This window comes from Fusarium flagelliforme, assembly GCF_020744385.1.
Source record: "Fusarium flagelliforme strain FIESC 12 MPI-CAGE-AA-0113 chromosome Unknown B0J16scaffold_2, whole genome shotgun sequence".
Classification (NCBI taxonomy): domain Eukaryota; kingdom Fungi; phylum Ascomycota; class Sordariomycetes; order Hypocreales; family Nectriaceae; genus Fusarium; species Fusarium flagelliforme.
In genome coordinates this window covers 6,099,986-6,117,708 of record NW_025763504.1, presented here as the reverse complement: position 1 = coordinate 6,117,708, position 17,723 = coordinate 6,099,986, and the positions used below count along the sequence as shown (strand labels likewise).

The 17,723-nt window shown below is 48.6% G+C and overlaps 6 protein-coding genes across 6 annotated transcripts; 3 read left to right on the top strand and 3 right to left on the bottom strand.

Annotated features, from left to right (window-relative positions):
• Nucleotides 1–1,442: 1,442 nt before the first annotated feature.
• Nucleotides 1,443–3,562, bottom strand: B0J16DRAFT_335912 (uncharacterized protein). Its single transcript, XM_046127137.1, has 3 exons — nucleotides 3,298–3,562; nucleotides 2,610–3,033; nucleotides 1,443–2,540 (listed from the first exon to the last, which is right to left on the bottom strand). The coding sequence occupies exons 1-3, from the start codon at nucleotides 3,306–3,308 to the stop codon at nucleotides 1,674–1,676; spliced, it is 1,302 nt and encodes a 433-aa protein (XP_045987647.1). The 5' UTR covers nucleotides 3,309–3,562; the 3' UTR covers nucleotides 1,443–1,673.
• Nucleotides 3,563–3,850: 288 nt separating this feature from the next.
• On the top strand, nucleotides 3,851–6,318 carry B0J16DRAFT_335910 (Mur ligase). The gene has a single exon (XM_046127136.1). The coding sequence runs from the start codon at nucleotides 4,045–4,047 to the stop codon at nucleotides 6,112–6,114; it is 2,070 nt and encodes a 689-aa protein (XP_045987646.1). The 5' UTR covers nucleotides 3,851–4,044; the 3' UTR covers nucleotides 6,115–6,318.
• Nucleotides 6,319–6,413: 95 nt separating this feature from the next.
• B0J16DRAFT_84795 (uncharacterized protein) lies at nucleotides 6,414–7,337 on the top strand. Its single transcript, XM_046134570.1, has 2 exons — nucleotides 6,414–6,732; nucleotides 6,782–7,337. Exons 1-2 carry the CDS (start codon nucleotides 6,452–6,454, stop codon nucleotides 7,290–7,292), a joined length of 792 nt encoding a protein of 263 aa, XP_045987645.1. The 5' UTR covers nucleotides 6,414–6,451; the 3' UTR covers nucleotides 7,293–7,337.
• B0J16DRAFT_84792 (uncharacterized protein) lies at nucleotides 7,337–8,501 on the bottom strand. Its single transcript, XM_046134569.1, has 2 exons — nucleotides 7,912–8,501; nucleotides 7,337–7,860 (listed from the first exon to the last, which is right to left on the bottom strand). The coding sequence occupies exons 1-2, from the start codon at nucleotides 8,447–8,449 to the stop codon at nucleotides 7,382–7,384; spliced, it is 1,017 nt and encodes a 338-aa protein (XP_045987644.1). The 5' UTR covers nucleotides 8,450–8,501; the 3' UTR covers nucleotides 7,337–7,381.
• A 682-nt stretch (nucleotides 8,502–9,183) lies between these two features.
• B0J16DRAFT_84777 (ICE2-domain-containing protein) lies at nucleotides 9,184–10,948 on the bottom strand. The gene is made up of 2 exons (XM_046134568.1): nucleotides 10,228–10,948; nucleotides 9,184–10,175 (listed from the first exon to the last, which is right to left on the bottom strand). Exons 1-2 carry the CDS (start codon nucleotides 10,747–10,749, stop codon nucleotides 9,399–9,401), a joined length of 1,299 nt encoding a protein of 432 aa, XP_045987643.1. The 5' UTR covers nucleotides 10,750–10,948; the 3' UTR covers nucleotides 9,184–9,398.
• Nucleotides 10,949–15,571: 4,623 nt separating this feature from the next.
• Nucleotides 15,572–17,289, top strand: B0J16DRAFT_84719 (transmembrane amino acid transporter protein-domain-containing protein). Its single transcript, XM_046134567.1, has 2 exons — nucleotides 15,572–16,944; nucleotides 17,001–17,289. Exons 1-2 carry the CDS (start codon nucleotides 15,663–15,665, stop codon nucleotides 17,270–17,272), a joined length of 1,554 nt encoding a protein of 517 aa, XP_045987642.1. The 5' UTR covers nucleotides 15,572–15,662; the 3' UTR covers nucleotides 17,273–17,289.
• Nucleotides 17,290–17,723: the final 434 nt, after the last annotated feature.

The window sequence follows — 17,723 nt, the reverse complement described above, 5'->3', positions numbered from 1 at the left end:
CTTCTCAACGCCCTGGCTGCCCACGCTTACAAGGCTGCTTGCAGGGCTAATCCCCCACTAGCTCACTCTCGTGTGCAATCGTCCATTCACAGTTGAGCAGCAACAACATCACAGCAATCCATGCGTATTGGGTTATTTCACCACGAAAGTTCATGTACATACCTCGATGACGATGTCAATCTCGATTTTTGGAACTCGGGACTAAGAGAAAATTTTGCTTAGGTTGTTTTGGAATACCTAACTTGCAAGGCATATCCTTCTTTGAAACGGTTCATGCTTGCTCATATCATCCAATACAAGACAAGACGACGACGCTTTCAGACACAGACCAGCATTTCAGTGGCATTTGTCTGCTAATTCCCTTAGAAAAGTAACATAAATCTTAAGCAGTCTCAAAAGAGAATGCTCCGTGATTCTAACAATGGACACTGACTGAAACGCCTCACCGTTAGCCAAGTTCAAAGGAATGTCCTCAGTACAACTCATCTGCTACCAACTTGGCTCATGAACCAAAGTCTCAAGACATCCGGGTGGTTACTCTTTCAGCCTGCTCCTCCGACGCCTCAATTACTGCTTGTGTCAAAGATCGCTTTCTCACCTGTAAGCGGAACAACCAACAACTTATGAATCTCCCCTGCTCGAGTCTTGGGAGCCACTAATGCGTCTCATCCTGATCCCGGGTACAAAAAGAGCAAGGTCAGGCCGCCAAGCTTTCCCGATCTACTTTACCATGAATGGCTTGCTGCCTGCTAAGTTGAGTTAAGTTCATCGTCTTGTGAACAAGGGCTGCAGAGACGTTATCGTATCTCAGCCCGACGATCTATCGTGCACGGGGGTTCCGTTTTCTTGGTTCTGATGTGAGCTGAACCATAAACTGAAATTGCATCTCATTTCGGTGCAAAGCGCGCATTACGTGACGCTGGCATGACGGGGCCTCACGCCCTCCATTCACGAACGAAGTTTGAGACATTCACCAATGCGGTATGTGTTGATTTATGGCATCGGTCATAGTAAGCGAAAGGTAGTTAGTTACGTTAAGTTCACTCTACTTTTGGCATTAGGACAAAAATACCCCCGAGGAGCACAAAGTGGAACCAATCAAGATATATCTAGACTTGACCTGCATTGTACGGTTGTGCTTGAAGTTGTGTTTACTCACAGAACCTTACTTATCCCGGTCAAAGGGAATAATAGACTTCGATGGTTTCACCCGTCTCATGCTGGGCCGTTGGGCCGTATCAAAGATCAAATAATCTTGCCTGATACCTTATGTTCTCGTATTCTTTACTTATGACTCTTTAAACAGCACGTAGCCGTCCCGAAGACAAGGCTCTTCAAGCCACCTGAGAACGAAACGGCCCAGTCTACATATGATCTCAAGCTTGGCCACCTCAGATAGCCCTGGCACTCATTGATCGATCAGTCAATTCACGTGGTTACACGCTCAAGAGTTCGAAGATAATGGCGTAGTGTACCATGCCTCTCATTAGACTTTCTCGCTGCTCTATGTAGAGCCAAGCTATGAACGAACATACAATTATAATACAAGTAATCAGTTCCGATCCTGCTCCGCTTTTCCTGTATAACGCCTCGGGCTTGTCCTGTAACACAGGCGCCCATTTCTTCAAGATACCGCTGAAGACCGAAAACAAATTTGACTGCGCCAGTTCCTTCTATTCCGTCCCATCACCAGGCAGCGTTCGACTGAGGCCAGCCCCAGCCCACCACTCATCGGGAATATCCTCGCGTCGCGCCAGGCTTCGCACAATATGTTGCATGCTCATCCAATCTTCCTCTCCAGCATGTGTGGTGCTTCCAGATGTTACAGGGCTCTCTTGGTTATGTCTCGTTCGTTCCGAGGGTTGTTCGTCATCCGAATTGCCAACGGATAGATGCCCCACCCAGGCGTGGCGCGATCGTAGAATACCATCTCGATTTGTGCGATCTCGAATCGATCTGGCACGTCTCAAGTTATTGGTCGCTGGGCCATCTGGAGATCTTCGGAGTCTTGGTTCAGAACCGACTGCACCCCTGTCTCGATCAGCCCGTCTATCGACAGGGCCATCAATGCTAAAATCGGGCACCCGTACGCGAACGCGTCGCATCTCCTCTCGACGTCGTCGAATTCGATCCAATACAGATTGAGTATGATCATGCTCCTCTGTCTCAGAGCCTTCACAGCCAGACTCACAGGCCTGGTCTACTGTTGTATCCTGGGTCAGGTCAGGGGCAAGGAAAGAGTTGCCAGCCATGACGCCTGCGCTCTGAGAAGCAATGTTCGAAGCAAATGAGGACCCTGCGCTGGGAGGCTGAGGATCAGGGGTCAAGGTCGACAGAAGAGTTTCCCATGGCTCAGCACTGATGCTCCTTTCACGGTCACCAAGCCCATCGACGTACCGACTGCGCAGTCGCGGTTGCGGTACTACCGTCGGACGAAAGCCGTCAGCCGAAAGGTCACGCATCGCAACCTGCAACGAAACTGGAGGTAGCCTTGAACCCTCGTCGTCCTCAGGAGCTGGTCGGGGAGGCACTGGCCTTGTCTAGTTTAAGTGTTAACACAATTTTCAACTCGAAATTAATATCCGGGAGTATCAAATTCATAAACTCACCATTACAGATCCCGGCCAGTGAAACCTCTGGTAACTTGGAGGAGCATATGGATTTTGACCAGGTACAGATGCACTGGTGTTATCTCTAAACAAGGAGTGTAGATGCTCTTCAATTCGGCCTCTTCTAGGCTCGTCAGATGCGTTCATGTCTCTCAACACATCGCGCAACGGCCTTGTCGTAGGGTCAGTGTCAGGCGGGAACCCAGCTTCAATCCATGGTACGGACTGGCCATCTCGGTCGGTCAAAGAGCTGGATTGTTGTAGTGAACCGTCTGCGAGGCGCTCGCGGAGGGAAATGCGGCGGAGGGCTGCGGCGCGGCGTTCAATACGTGTGCGACGGATACTGGAGCGGGGTGGCGATGTCGCACTGCACTTGTCGGCAGTCTTAGAAGGGATATCTGACTCGACGGGGGCAATAAATAATCTGCAATACTAGGTTAACAAGTGCACGTTTTGGCGGAATGAGGCCTTCACTACTGCGACGATTATGCAAAGGACAAAGCGGACGATATTAAATAACGGCTAAGCGCATTCGCATTCGTAAGTTCAGCAGCGAGCCGTTGCGCTGATGTAGTGAAGCAACGGTGATAGCGACGACAACGATATCGTTTGACCGGGGCATCACTACGTCGGCGCAATGACAATGAAGGTACTGGATGGGGTCATTAAAAAACAAGGATGCGCTTACGGGAGGCCCATGGTTGGAAATTTTGAAAGCGAATGACGGGACCGACGAAAAAAGCCGAATAATAAATCAAAATGTTTAAGAAGAATATTTCGAAGATTGCAAAACCGTTTTCATGGATGGAATATGCGCGTCGATATAACGGCGATGATGTCGTTGCCTGGATACGCAATAAAGTTGATAAAGCCAGACGAAGGCGTGAAGCGTGAAAGCGGGTAATTAACCAGTGGAGAGGATGAAAGAACGGAGTGGGCAGTGGGCGAAGGGGGTTGCGTTGCGGGGGGTCAAGGGATAGAGGGAGCAATAAAACTGGAAAGCCAATTAGAAGAGCAAGAGCTATTGCGGCTCTAAAGCGGCTTCGCGTGCGCGTTGACTTCACGTGTGTCGTGTTTGATCAGCCAATCAACACGAGCATGAGATATCGCTAGGAGACCAGTTGCACCGCCACAGTCTGCGCCATATCAGACCACTTCTATCGGCGTTCGGGAGTCGGGACCGTGTGGCTGGAGCTCAATGACCAAATACCCCACTACTTTCAGCATCAATTGCCCCCGGTGAAAATTAATGGCCTTATGGAGTCAAGACTCATTCATGTCTTGACGTCGATGATAATCCGCAGCTTTCAATCATCACCCAATCTCATCACCTCGCCCTGGGATAGCTTCGATCAGCATCTCAGGAGCCTCAAACGGCATTAGTGATCCCTAGCGCCGGGCTCTGGTGAGATGCCGTCTCACTTGAACGTTCAATATGTCTTCCAGTCAAGAAATCAAGTTCGCTCTTAACCGCATCAACCGTGTCTTGAAAGGAAAGAGAACAGAAGGTTACAGAGATATTCGACTGGGTCTGGATCGCATCCAACGTGTTGTTCCCAAGATTCAAGATTGGAAGGGTATCCATGTTGCTGGAACGAATGGCAAAGGCTCAATATGCACCTTTCTAGCGGGCATGTTCAAAGGTGCTGGTCTCGGTTACGGAAGCTTCACATCACCCGCTTTTCCAGAGAAGCATAATGGAGTCACCATAAACGGCCTTTATGTGAATCCACGCATGTACGAGATGGAAATGCAGCATGTCCAGGAGAAATGGGACCGAATTGCCACTGGTTGGGCAAAACAGCATGGTGATGATCCAAAAGGCCTGTCACCATTCGAAGCCGAGACGGCAACGGCATTCCGAGTTTTCAACAAGATGCACGTTCCTTACGGTATTGTCGAGGTTGGTATGGGCGGTGCCACCGATGCGACCAATGTCATGAAGCACAAGGCCGTTACTGTTATTTCCAAGATCGGTCTTGATCACCAAGAATACCTCGGCAACACCATCGAAAATATCGCCAAAGTCAAAGCCGGAATCATGAAAAAGGGTGTCCCCTGTATCGTTGACCACACTAACCTCCCCTCTGTCATACATGTTCTCCGAGAGCACGCCCGATCAATAGGCACGGATATTATTCTCACATGGAAAGGCGAACCTTTACTCATGTCCCTCGACAATTCAAAATGGCAGCTTGAGAGTTACCAAGTACAGAACCTTTTGTGTGCAGCCATGGCCTTTCGTCAGCTGTTTCCGTTGCAGCAAATCAATTTTGACAAGCTGTTGGCAACGGGTCCCTTCCTACCTGGTCGATTAGAAACAGTTCGTGTAGATCCGCCTGCATCTGGAGTCGAAGCTCGAGATATCTTGGTCGATGGTGCTCACAACATGTTGGGCATTGAAACATTGGCCGAACATGTCAACAAGCGTTTACGGACTCCGGAGCAGCCAGTGACTTGGGTTATGGGCATGTCAGCCAGCAAGGATAAGCCTCTGCTAGCCATCATCGAAAAGCTCGTTCAGCCCCACGATAATTTTGCTATGGTCGAGTTTCCTCAAGGCCCCAACGATCCTCAACCAGCACCCGCAAACTACGGTACCGAGCACGCCAGGACCTTTCTTCAAACCCCCGAACAAGTCTACGATGGAGAGCCCGATGTTTCGAGCGCGCTGCCTTGGGCATGTGACAAGGCCAATGGCGGGCCTGTCGTTGTGACAGGAAGTCTGTATTTGATTCGACAACTATTATCGCTGAAGGGCATTCGCCGAACAAGGGAGCTAGGTACCAGAAGACCTGGACGTTCTCAATTATATCGATATACTAAGCTCGCCAGGGAGGGAAAGCTCACAAAGGCTGAGCAACGTGAGTTCAAAGAAGCAAGACGACACTTTGAACTATCGCCCAAACGAAGCCGAGTCTTCCGCGACAAACGCGAGCGAGGATATCTCCGACCCTTAAAGAGAAGAGTTCCCAAAAGAACGAGATCGCTTCAAAGCGAGGTTGCGTTCCATGCAAACCAGCGACGAAGTTATGAACAGACCATCAAGGCTCTAAAGAAAGATTTGCAAGAGCTAGATCAAAAGGAGAAGGACCCTGAACCTGAAAGTCCAGTTGCGAACCTAGTAGCTCGTATCGACGATTTGAAGATTCAGGTTGCCCAGCACAAAGAGAAACACAGCGAAACCATGACTATATTAAGAGGGTACAAAGCTATCCCGCACATGAAATACAAGACTCATACCCAAATCTTTGGGTACCCCAAGAAGCCCAAAGCACCAACCCAGTCCCCCTTCAAGGTCGATGAGGAGGCTGCCAAGTCTAAGTCTAAGAAGAAGGGAAAGCCCGTTATGACGTGGAAAGACAGAAAGGAGACTTTTACTGAGGAGGTTGCCGCGGCTGAGAAAGAGCGAGCAATGGCGACCCGAGAAGCTGCAAGGAGAGCGACAAAGGGCAGTGCAGACCCTTTAAAAGACAAGATGGCTGGTGGCAGGAGAGTTTCATGAGACTCGAACGACTTATGAGATGGTTGGAATGTTTTGGATACCTAAAACTTGGCTGTATTATACAAAGCGAACGATGAAAGGGTCAGGATTTTGGGGGAGAAAGTGTATGGGACAAGTCTGTACGATAGGAGAATTGAGGGTACTGCCCATCCTGATCTACCATGAAACTTCTTTGATGTGAGCATGAATTTAATATTAACCAACGCAATTGTCTGGCCTGCTTTGTATATCACATGATCAGACCCTCACCGTAACTCACGGCTTCTGAATCCCCTCATGGTAATCCATCATTATAGTTTATCGTTACCCAACTCAACAGTCACTCATCCGCACCACCATGACATCCACAGATTACACGCACCTGATCATCGTCTGCTGCCACGGAGTTTGGCTCGGTGGACCAACAAGTGGCCAAGACGAAAATGAATGGCTCATAGCTGATTTTCAACGTGGCGAGACTCCAACCTTCGTTGAGCATATCAAAGCTGGGGTGGCCGCCCTCTCCGAAGACCAATGTGCCAGACAAGAGCTTTCAGATAACGAAATTGGCTTTCAAACTTCCTATCAGTTTGATCCACGATCAACAAAGTTTTCAAAGTCATGGCTAGTATTCTCGGGGTGCGTATTTCGACCATCGCATGTTCTGGCGTACTGACCATGCTGTTAGAGCTGCAACACGCAAAGAAACACAGACCTCTGAGGCAGCTGGTTACATGAACATCGCAGCTGCGAATGATTACTGGGGCCTACTACCAGATGAAGAATCTCGAAAGGCTGTATTGTTAGAAGAGCGCGCTCTCGACTCATACCACAACATTCTCTTCGCTCGATCACTAATCTACTCTCGCTGTAAAACCTGGCCGACGCACATCACCATCGTCAGCCACGGCTTTAAAAAGGAGCGGCTTGTAGATGGGCATTGCTCAGCTATAGGACTCGACCTCGAGCGAGTCAACTTTATCGGTATAGATCCACCTGGGATGATAGCAGCATCAAAGGACCAGGACAAGGAAGATGCGATGAAGGGCGTTGGGTTGGCTTTGGGAGAGTGGAAAGATGATCCGCATGGCACAGGCGAGGTTCTTGCTGGCAAGAGAGCTAAGAGGAATCCTTGGGGTGTATGGCAGGGTCATTTCCCTGAGGGTTTTGACGATGGTGATTTGGCTTGTGAGAAGTAGAATGAATAGGCGTCAAGTCGTTAATTCGTAGACGATCCGGCTCTAATGGTTTCTATCCCATCAACAATCTAGACATTCATGCTGTATCTCTATAGAACGCTCTTTTCTCCTTCTCTTGCCTGGCTCCTCCCTCGTGGTCCCTTCTCAACAGCATTCACCAAGAACCGCACAGCATCCTCCACCATATTAGCACTGAACCTATGTCCAATACCCTCATAAACTCTATCATCAAGCTCCACGCCCCCATCACGATACCAACCCTTCTCGCCAACTGCCTCTTTCAGCATCGTGACGAAAGGCTTGGCATTCGCATATGGAACTAGAGCATCGTCTCCTCCTGAGCAGAGAAGCAACTTCTTGCCTCTAATGCGCTCGTCCAGAATACTTCGTAGACGAGACTGCTCGGTATCCGATAGAGGTCCAGATGGGATGGATGAAGTACCGAAGAGCAGTGTCTTGGGATCGTGAGAACAGCAGGTTCCGATGAGATCCTTGGGGAAATATTTACTTCCTATGAAGTCAGCGCCGCAGTCAAGATTCGCTTGCGCAGCACGATCACTCATAAGACCTGTCATCCCGTTAGCTTGATTATTTCTCTGCTTTTGAAGCTCAAACTTACTCTGGAAATCAGGACATCCAATAATCACCACAGCCGCATCAATCCTCTTCTCTCCAAAGAAAGCCTGCCAAGCACTATGCCCACCCAAACTCCATCCCAAACAAACATGAGCGTCAACTTCACGACCCAAATACCCAGAGACAAGATCCATCAGGCCTCTCATATCAGACACGCCACCTTTCACCATACCGAACATGTCAATAGCATGCGTCGCATTGCCTTTATCCCAGGCATGGTTCGCTTCTTCACTGACAAGTCTGGTTCCATGGTTAGGCATGTCAAAGGTCAAAGCGATGAGGCCTCGCTTGGGGTTTTCTCCAGCGTGCGACATATATGCTGAGATGGTACGTTTAGCGATATCGTGCATTCTTGCTCGTGTTCTGGTTCTAGGGTGAAGAAGCCAAAGACATGAGACTGGAACATTGGTAGGCAGTTCTTCGAGACCGTAGACGTCGACGAGCAAGCCCGCCATAGGGATCGTCTTGACGGAGATAGAGGGCGGCTCCGGTAGGCCCTTTGTTGCGTATGTTTCCGCCATTGTTATATCTTGGTTGTGCAATATGGAAATTTAGATTGTGGTTTTGTTTGAGTCTCAAGTTGCGCTTGATAGATATCACACCTGGCAGTCGTTGAAGATCGACATGTGGGTCTAGGGTAGCGGAGCTGGTTTGTCACGATATTTCTGATTGCATCATTATCATAGCTAGTAGACAGAAATTAGATACAATGATGTTGAAATTGGATTTTTTCTAGTTATTACTTTAATCAAAGCTCGACATGATATGAGATTCTGCGCTGTGTTGGCGTTGAGGCAAAAATGTGCCTTGTCAAACCCAGTGGTGGTCTTGTAGATAGAAGTTGTAGATAAAACAGTTTGAAAATCAACATGGTCAACCTCCCCGCCACTTCCATCACAACCGAAGACAGATTACAAGCATGTGAATAAATCGAGTCATCTTTATTTTTAAAGTCTGCTATGTGTCTAATGAAGACACTACCCATGCACGCCATATCACAAGATTCACATCGACAACACAATCTTAACAGTTCAAAATAGTTATTAATTCACGCAATGTCGCGATTGCCTCATTACCGTAAACTAACATTTAAAAAAGATGGATAAATAAGCCAACATCATCAACATCCATCGCCATGCTGCTAGAAAAAGCAGGAAAACAAAAGACAAAAAAGAACCAAAAAAAGAAACTGCCCAGCCCTTTCCTCAACGCCTTGTGCGGTATCCGTTTGCCCACTTGCCTTGTTCCCAGCCCAGCCCAGTCCAGTTCCTTTATGCTGCCTGCGAAAAAATGTGCGTTGTTTCGAAAATAAAAAGGGAAGAGAGGAAGAAAAGGAATAGGTTGCGTTTCCTCCTTCTAAGTGTCTTCTATAACCGGCTGTGGTTCGAGAATGCACTTGCATGTGTCTGTAGTAGTCTGCCGAGGGGTGTGTTTCGGCATCCATGTTTGGGTAATCTTGTTGCGTGACGCTTAATCGACCTTCCAGTGGTCGTGCTCGTCGGAGCCAAGGTAGAGCTCAACACCGTACAACACCATGGTCAGTCCGATGTTAGCCCATTGCCAGTTGCTGCCTTCGGGATCGCCACCTCTCAGTGTCCAACCATCAGGGCCGTCACTGGTGGTAAAATGTTGCAGGAGCAGACTCGTGTAGACAGCTATTAAGATTGAGGGTGAGAACCAGCTGAGGAATCCCAGAAGTTTGCTGGCAGTCTCTCCGTCTTCCCAGTCAGGCTCCTGCATCATAGCTCGCGCACCAGATTCCCGAATTGAAGGGATGATCCGTGTAGCGCAGTAGAATACTAACGAGCGGTATGTTAAGGAGATGATAACTGAGGGTGTGATGGTTTGGAAGGCCGCATATAGCAGGGCCAAGGATGAGTGGACGGCGTAGGGCAATGAGCCCAGCATGTGAAGGAAAGTTGAGTAAGATGCCATGATGACAGGTGGCAGAGGAGGAATGTCGGATTCGGAGTTCTCTAGGCCCTGTGTTTGGTCTGCATTGTCTGACGGTAGGTAATCAGTAAAGATTTGGTAGATGCAGAGGACGATGTAGGCAAAGAGGAGCGATGACTCGATAGGGTTGCCGCGACCACTGCCGATACCAAAAGCGCACAGGAATACGGCAGTTGTCATTGCGATGCCGATTAGGGTGGCATCGAGGTTGCCAATTTGAGGGAATTGTGCGACTCTCCAAAGGAAGTAGACGGCACTGGCCATGATGGAGCTGGAGAGGACCAGAAGGACAATCTGCGAAATTGTTAGCATGTGATAGCCTCAAAAATTCTTCAAAGAAACGTACCAGCCAAGTATCACTTCTTCCACGGTTGACGAGCCACCTGGTAAGTTGTCCTGCGGCTTGGATAACGAGCAAGGTACAGAAACCCTCCAAAAGCTGGAAAACGGGCCCCGAATACCGTAGCACATTATCCCACCCACCCAGCGTGACAGTCTCAATCAGACCATCTCTGCCAAACATCCATTCCCTCCAACTTGTGCTCTTGGAGTTGAACAAACCACCCACTGTTCGCTCCACCCAGTTTGTGTTGCCAGCGTCAACAGCAAACTGGCCCAGTGCCCAGATGAGAAGGGTAGGAATGATGATCCATTGCGACAATCGTAGGAACCCAGAGAGGAAATACCGCGAGCGTGACTTTTCGGGCGTCAAGAGCTCAAGGCTGGAGTATATGAAGTAGAAGAGGAAGAGGGCTAGACTGTAAGCCAGCCCACTGTCGCGACCGCCGACATCGAAGGCGACGGGAATCGAGAGGACGATGCTGAGCAGGAAAATGGAGCTGAAGAGCGCCTTGAATAGCCACCACATCGGAGCGAAGAGATGGCAGGCGTAGGCCGCACCGAGGAGGGTATCGGGATCGTTTTCGTTGCGTTCAGCAGTGGTGCGGTCAGGCGATAGCGGAGGATATCGTGACAGCTAAAAAGATCTCGCCCGGTGTGTGGAGTTGCTCAAGGGGAGTTTTTGCCCATCGATAAGGCTCGTTTCGATCTGGCTTGTGAAAGTGCGTGCGATATTATTTTAAGGCCGGTTCACTAGCGAGAGGGTCCAGGCGGGACGGAAGATACAGAGCTCGAGCAGGGTAAAGTTGAGGTTGACAAGACACGACAAGACAACAGACGGTCAGTTCCAAAAGTTGGCGGTTGACTGCAGGTGGTCTGAAATTCACGGTACGTAGCGTAGCTCTCAGTGGTTCTCGGCTGTTGCTGGATGTTTGAGTGTGACTTGCGCACACGGCGATGCAATGTGGCTAATCAAAGTAGCTGCCAATTTTTGCTTATCTTCCGCTATCTTCACGTGGTAGAGAACAGCGTAGCAGCTAAGGTACTGACTGTAGCGCAGTTGCAGGGCATCCATCACATCATTTCACCCAGAAGCTCAGGCCAGCCGCAGCGTCACTCGGCCGCTAAAACAAGTTGGCGGGGGAGAAGCTTTCTAGGTGACGATTGGCATGTGTCACTCGGAAAAAGACGAGCTCTTCAATTATCTCTGATCGAAACAACACCAAATAATGCTAATGCATGGTAAACCAAGTTTCAGATCATTAAAAAGACAGGTTTATGGTTTCTATTTTGGACTGATTGACCAAGTAGAGATGACGGGAATGAACTGGGTTGGTTGATGCATAGCGTCACATCGACTTGATAGGCCTGCAGCACATCTTCCAAACAAGAAAGCAGATCAGTACCTACATGCAGCAAGGAAGGGTCAGGAACGATGACAGCATCAATAGGCAACCCTCTATTAAATACGTTGCACCGATGACCAAGCCATCTCCTTCTAGTCTCGTTGAAAGTTGCATGCCTGCTCGTCAGCAAGACAACATGATGAACTCTACTGGACCCATCACGAGATTAAAAAAAAAAAAGGACCCTGAGAATCACGGATCCTAAATAAAGGAAATAAGGTTCATGATAAATCATATTCGGTATGGTTTGTTTTTTGTCACAACTCCATCCAGCACATCGTGACTTTGGCTTACGGGCATACTAAAATCCGCGATTTCCTAACCTGGAAAACACGGCCAACCATCTCCACTGTTGCCAAAGACTTGTCCCCACGTCGTGTCATATCTCGTGATTCTTACTCCTTCATCATCACAACCCCTCCTCCACCCCGCGTCAAATCCAACATTTCTTCGATATCTGTTATTCCGACCGAACTTTCTCTTGATATTTCGATATTTCGATATCTCGACATCCCGACAATTTTTATCGTTGCTTTGGCTACTTCCAAAGATGCTGCGTATTAGTGCCAGTGCTACAATACTCGTGTTTTTGCATGCAACATTTTGAATTTTTCACACTTTGCCTATGCTTTGATTCAGTCATGAACCTTTTGCCTTGCATTGCCTTCATGAAACTAACTCAGATTCATTTCGCAAACTCTGAAAACTTGCCTTGCTCCTTTCCATTCCAATAACACGCTCAATTATTAATTTTTGGCTCATTGATGCAATCGTTTGGTAGCTGGATACATCACGACACATTTTGTTTAGGCATTAAGTCAATGTCTTCTATAGATATAGCAAGCGCTATGTATATTTCACAGCAATTGCGATGAGCCTTTTCCCACGCAAGACGCGAATCTCTGTTTTGTACAGCTGCTGCATAAGAAGAGTCGCGTCGTGTTGAAAGACATCCATTTGCTAGTGCTGCCTCTCAGATAATTATATGTATTGCAAGTGCATGTAATTATCATTCCTCCATTCCGGATGCGAAGATGATTGCGTATTCTGTCAGCAAGTCATGGTTTGTTGGTGGTGCTGGCTATGTGGCTATGTTGGTGGTGATGACATGTGGTGGTGATGGCTTCAACTCGTTGAGGGGAATTAATTGAGGGCGGGGATGTATCGCGACAACATCAAAACACTCGGGAATCATCACGGCGCAGCGTTTTACGGGAAGTGAAATGCTTCACGCTGGCGCAGTGCAAGATGCTGTCGCCGACGGCCCACTGCCACCCGCCCGCCAGCCTGCGATGCCTCCTCAACCACAACCAAGAGCCTCACCGCACCACCACCACTCCTCTCACCAGGAGGGCTACGACCTGCCAATCCTATATATACTGTCAGAATTACCCTCCCTCCCATCGGGGGAGCAGGGGCGCGGGCGGAACCCGTCAGGTCAAACTGTTCTCGTCGGGTGGTTAAAGGGGATGATTCAACAACAATAACCGACGACTAACTTGACGACAACCCCGCATTCGAATCCCGACGACAAATCCCGACGACTACTGAAAATACAAAAACCGACGACGTGCAATAGGCGCAGGGGTGCAGCAGGCGCTGGGGTAACCAGTCAGGACAAACTGCACCGCCCGAAAGGAGTTAAACCCCAGCAGGAAGAGCGAGGATTTCATATCCGTCGACAAACCCGACAACACATAAAAATGCAACCATAGATCGACAGGGATGTAGGGCCGTCCGGGGCCCGAACCCTTTTGGTATATTGACCTATGGTATCCTTTTGCACTGATCTTGAATGTGTGATGGTATGCAATATGCGCTGGGCCAGTATTCCACTTAGGTGGACCTGCAAAAGTTATCTAGGAACTATAGTACTCTCTGTCTATACTATAATGAAACTGACTGAAGCTTAGATTAAGCTAAAGGAAGAGAACTGCTATAGGTTGTAATATGCTGAACTGAATTACTATAGAGAATCTTAAAAATAAAGAATTAAATAAAATCTATAAGATTAATCTGAATTAGATGTGATGTCTGGTAAAGACATGAAGTTGAAAAATGTGTTGTTCAATTGGTTGGAACTCGATCGCCCAGAGATCGCCCAGCCCTTGGCACTAGCTTGGCAATAACCTCGTCGCAAGTGGATATCAGACGACATCACGGACGCTCGCGACATTCTTCTCAAGTAATAAGCTTAAAAGGCCCACAATCACACAGACATGCCCTCTTGCAGCAGGACAAAACTCCCCGAGCTCCCCGTTGCAGACAGGGGAAGAGAATGAGAGGTGATGACACGAAAGAATTAGCACTCAATCGCATGATCGGACAATTCGAGAACATCCCGACGAGCCGCAAGCTATTTTTTTCTAGCCTGAATGTCGCCTTCCAAGGGTCAAATGATGTGACACCAGGGCTGAAAAGAACGGACCACTCTTACCTTCATTGATGGGCATAAATGTTCCGAGTTCTCGGGTCTCGTTGGCCTAGTCGGGACCGACACACCAAGCTACGGCATTCATTAAACTCAATGATCACGTATTCTTCGTAGTAAATCGCATCATTTCTGATCAACTCCCCGTGAACAAGTGGGACGAACATTTGGGAACGACACATCCAGGGTCCAAAGTCTAGGGACCAGCCGTCCAACACCAGAAGATAAGGTTGTTACAGAAAAGATGAGTGAGACCGAAGTAACATCTAACCCTGCATCCTGCAAGAGCTTGCATCACAGCGCTGATCAGTCCCTCAGTTACATACCGTTGGTTCCGAATCAGATGTCTTCGCTTTCATCATGAGTGACAGCAGCTGCATGATCACCCACCTGACGAGCGCCTCGTTCAATAGTCGATTATTGCGCAGTCTCTGTTTGAATTGCGTGCGATCCTTTGGATGAAGCTTGTGAGCTTATCTTCTGGAACCAACAACAAAGGCAACTCGCAGATCGAGCTACTGCAATTGACTTTGCCTCTTCAAAGTCCAAGTACGTAAAAACTACGTCTTCTTGTCATCAGATCTCAGAGCTCAGACCCGCGCCTAAGAAGCTATGACCCGACCCAGTCAGTAACCTGGGAATTCCTAGGGGCAATGCAGAAAACTGAGATTTCGATTCGGGATAATAGAAACAGTGGAACGAACAAAATTCTGTTCGACTAGCACTGCAACTCTCTGAGTATTCTCATTGTTCCAGCTCGACTTCGATTGCAAATCTCATGTTTCCTGAAATCCTGGGGATAGCTCAGACCTGAAGCCCCTGCCAGGCAGACGTTTTAAATCAGTGATCGACCAGACGGAGGCTCCGGTAGGTTTTGCGTTTTGAACGATGATGTGACCGAATTGGGCTTTACTGGCTGACGTACAGCTTCAGTCTGGGTCGTCGGGGTTATTGACAGGCCTAGTACGGATATTCGGCACATCGCGTGGGCCGAGTGGGGGCACCGTTCGCCGTTCCGTGTGGATATACGACGGCTATTTGTCTGCACATATCTAACATTAGTAGACATTTGGCTGCACTCCGAGGTGTGTGGAACGTTTGATCCTTCATGAGTGGTGTGTTGCGTTGCACTTTGAGAGTCAATGTCATCTTAGCGCAAGCTTTGCTAGAAAAGAGGACCAAAGAGGAGTGATAAGGAGGACGTCCGAAGGGGCAATTGAAGAGACTGACGACTAAACACTCCCAATTTCAGTCTAGCAGTAAACACCCACGCCCTGGTAGGGAACAGGCTCTTGAACCTTGCGTGTGTGGCCAACGGTAACTTGGAAAGGATCGTTGGCATCGTAACCTGTTGTAGAATGTAGGGATAATGTCTGAGAAGAGAGATTTTCCTCAGACCTTTTAAATGCAGGCTGGTTCCCATTCTTTTCTGCAACCTCCATCCAGCACTTGCCCTTTTGTGTTCTGTGCCTGGCTCTTATTCTTCTTTTGATCTCATTGCGATATCATCATCGCTAACTTGGTGGTACCTCGGTATCCCAACCTCACATACAACACCATTTAACTGTCCCAACAAGCACTTGCATTGTGTTTCGACAGATCAAGATGGCCGAAAAAGTATCAGTTGGTTCTGGAAGCGGAAGTCGAAGTCCTGACCCCGAGCGTCGCCAATCTGAAGTTCAAACACCCTCGTCGCGATGGGCATCTCTATTTGGTGGGGCAGGCGTCACCGTCGGTCCTCGTATTGCTGATCTCCCCGAATTCGTGAGACGTGATCTCTCCGACTCAGAGGACTCCAGCTCTGCTATTCTCAACAAGCAATTGGCCGCAGAGCAAGGAGAGGCAATCCAATACCGCACTTGCTCATGGCAAAAGACCGCTGGGTTGCTCTTTAGCGAGTACATTTGCCTTGCTATCATGAGTTTCCCTTGGTCGTATAGTGTCCTCGGTTTGGTGCCTGGTATTATCCTCACGATCGTTATTGCTCTCATCGTTCTTTACACCAGTCTCGTCCTCTGGGAATTTTGCCTGCGTCACCCAGAGATGCGCGATGTTTGCGATATTGGCCAAATGCTGTTTTGGGGTAAGAAGTGGGCTTGGTGGGCAACTGCCGTGTGCTTCATCCTTAACAACACCTTTATCCAGGGTCTCCATGTCTTAATCGGAGCCAAGTACCTCAACACCATGACCGAGTCGGACGATATTGGTGGTTGCCGAACCGTCATGTTTTCAGCTGTTGTTGCCATCATCAGCTGGGTTTGCTCACTGCCCAGGACTTTCGATATGATGGCCAAGCTTGGAACAGCCTCGGCCTTCTTCACCTTCATTTCCGTGTTGCTTGCTGCCATTTTTGCTGGCATTCAGGCTCATCCATTTGGATACGACCCGGCAAAGCTGGGCGAGCCTCTGGTGACCGCTATCCCAGTCAAAGGAACCACTTTCGTCAACGGAATGTCCGCCTTTCTCAACATCAGCTACACCTTCATCGGCCAGATCACCCTGCCAAGTTTCATTGCGGAAATGCGAGACCCTCGTGACTTCCCCAAGGCTCTTTGGGCGTGCACAATTGCCGAGATTATCGTTTTCAGCCTTGTCGGAGCCATTGTATACAACTATACTGGCAACCAGTATGTGACAGCACCGGCCTTTGGATCGCTGGAAGACCTGTACAAGAAGGTTGCGTTCTCGTTCATGATCCCCACCATCATCTTCCTCGGTTGTCTGTACGCTTCCGTTTCGGCTCGTTTCGTGTTCTTCCGTGCTTTCCGCAACTCGAAGCATCTGAACAGCCACACTATTGTTGGCTGGGGATCTTGGAGTGGTATTCTCCTAGTCACTTGGATTTTTGCTTTCATCATTGCCATGATCATCCCGTTCTTCAACTCTCGTAAGTGTCCCCTGAGATAAAAACTGGTACCAACAGATGCTAATATTCTCTCTTAGTTCTTTCCGTGATGTCATCTCTATTCGATAGTTGGTTTGGCTTCATCTTCTGGGGTGTTGCGTACTTCAGAATGCGTAAAGCTGATCAGGCGGTTGGCCGACATCACAACAAGATTGCCGATCTCGCCGGCAACATCTTGAACTGGATTTTGATCGCGATTGGTATCGTGTTCTTGACAGTTGGCACGTATGCCAGTGTGCAGGGCATCATCGATCAGTATGCGGCCGGCACAGTGTCTGGCGTCTTTTCTTGCCCATCAAACGGTCTTTAATGAGTACATGAAATGTATGCGAAAGGAATGATTTCAGATTGGAAAGCAGAGGAGCTGCGAAGGAAGAGATAACGAGTATATACCCCAGGTGGTCAGCCGAGCATGTGCAGTTGGCAGTGTTTGGATCAAGATATGAAGACGGGCCATGTTTTGTCGCAGGTGACGCTTGTGCGAATTGATAAGAAATTTCGAACTGTGTTCCATCGTGATGAATGATTGAAGTGAAGTTGACAACGTTGAAGAAGTGGAGGTTGAGGTTGAGGCTCCGCGTCTTAATTTAACCTTACCTTCCTCGACACTCAGACCAACCAGACCTCTTGCCAAGAATCCAGAGACTTGGCGTCAACATGGAACTTCCCATCCATCTCAGCCCTCACTTTATGGCTGACTGCTCATCGAATCAGACATTTGAAGTCTGTCAATAAATACAGGGCCGTTATTGCTTTCACCT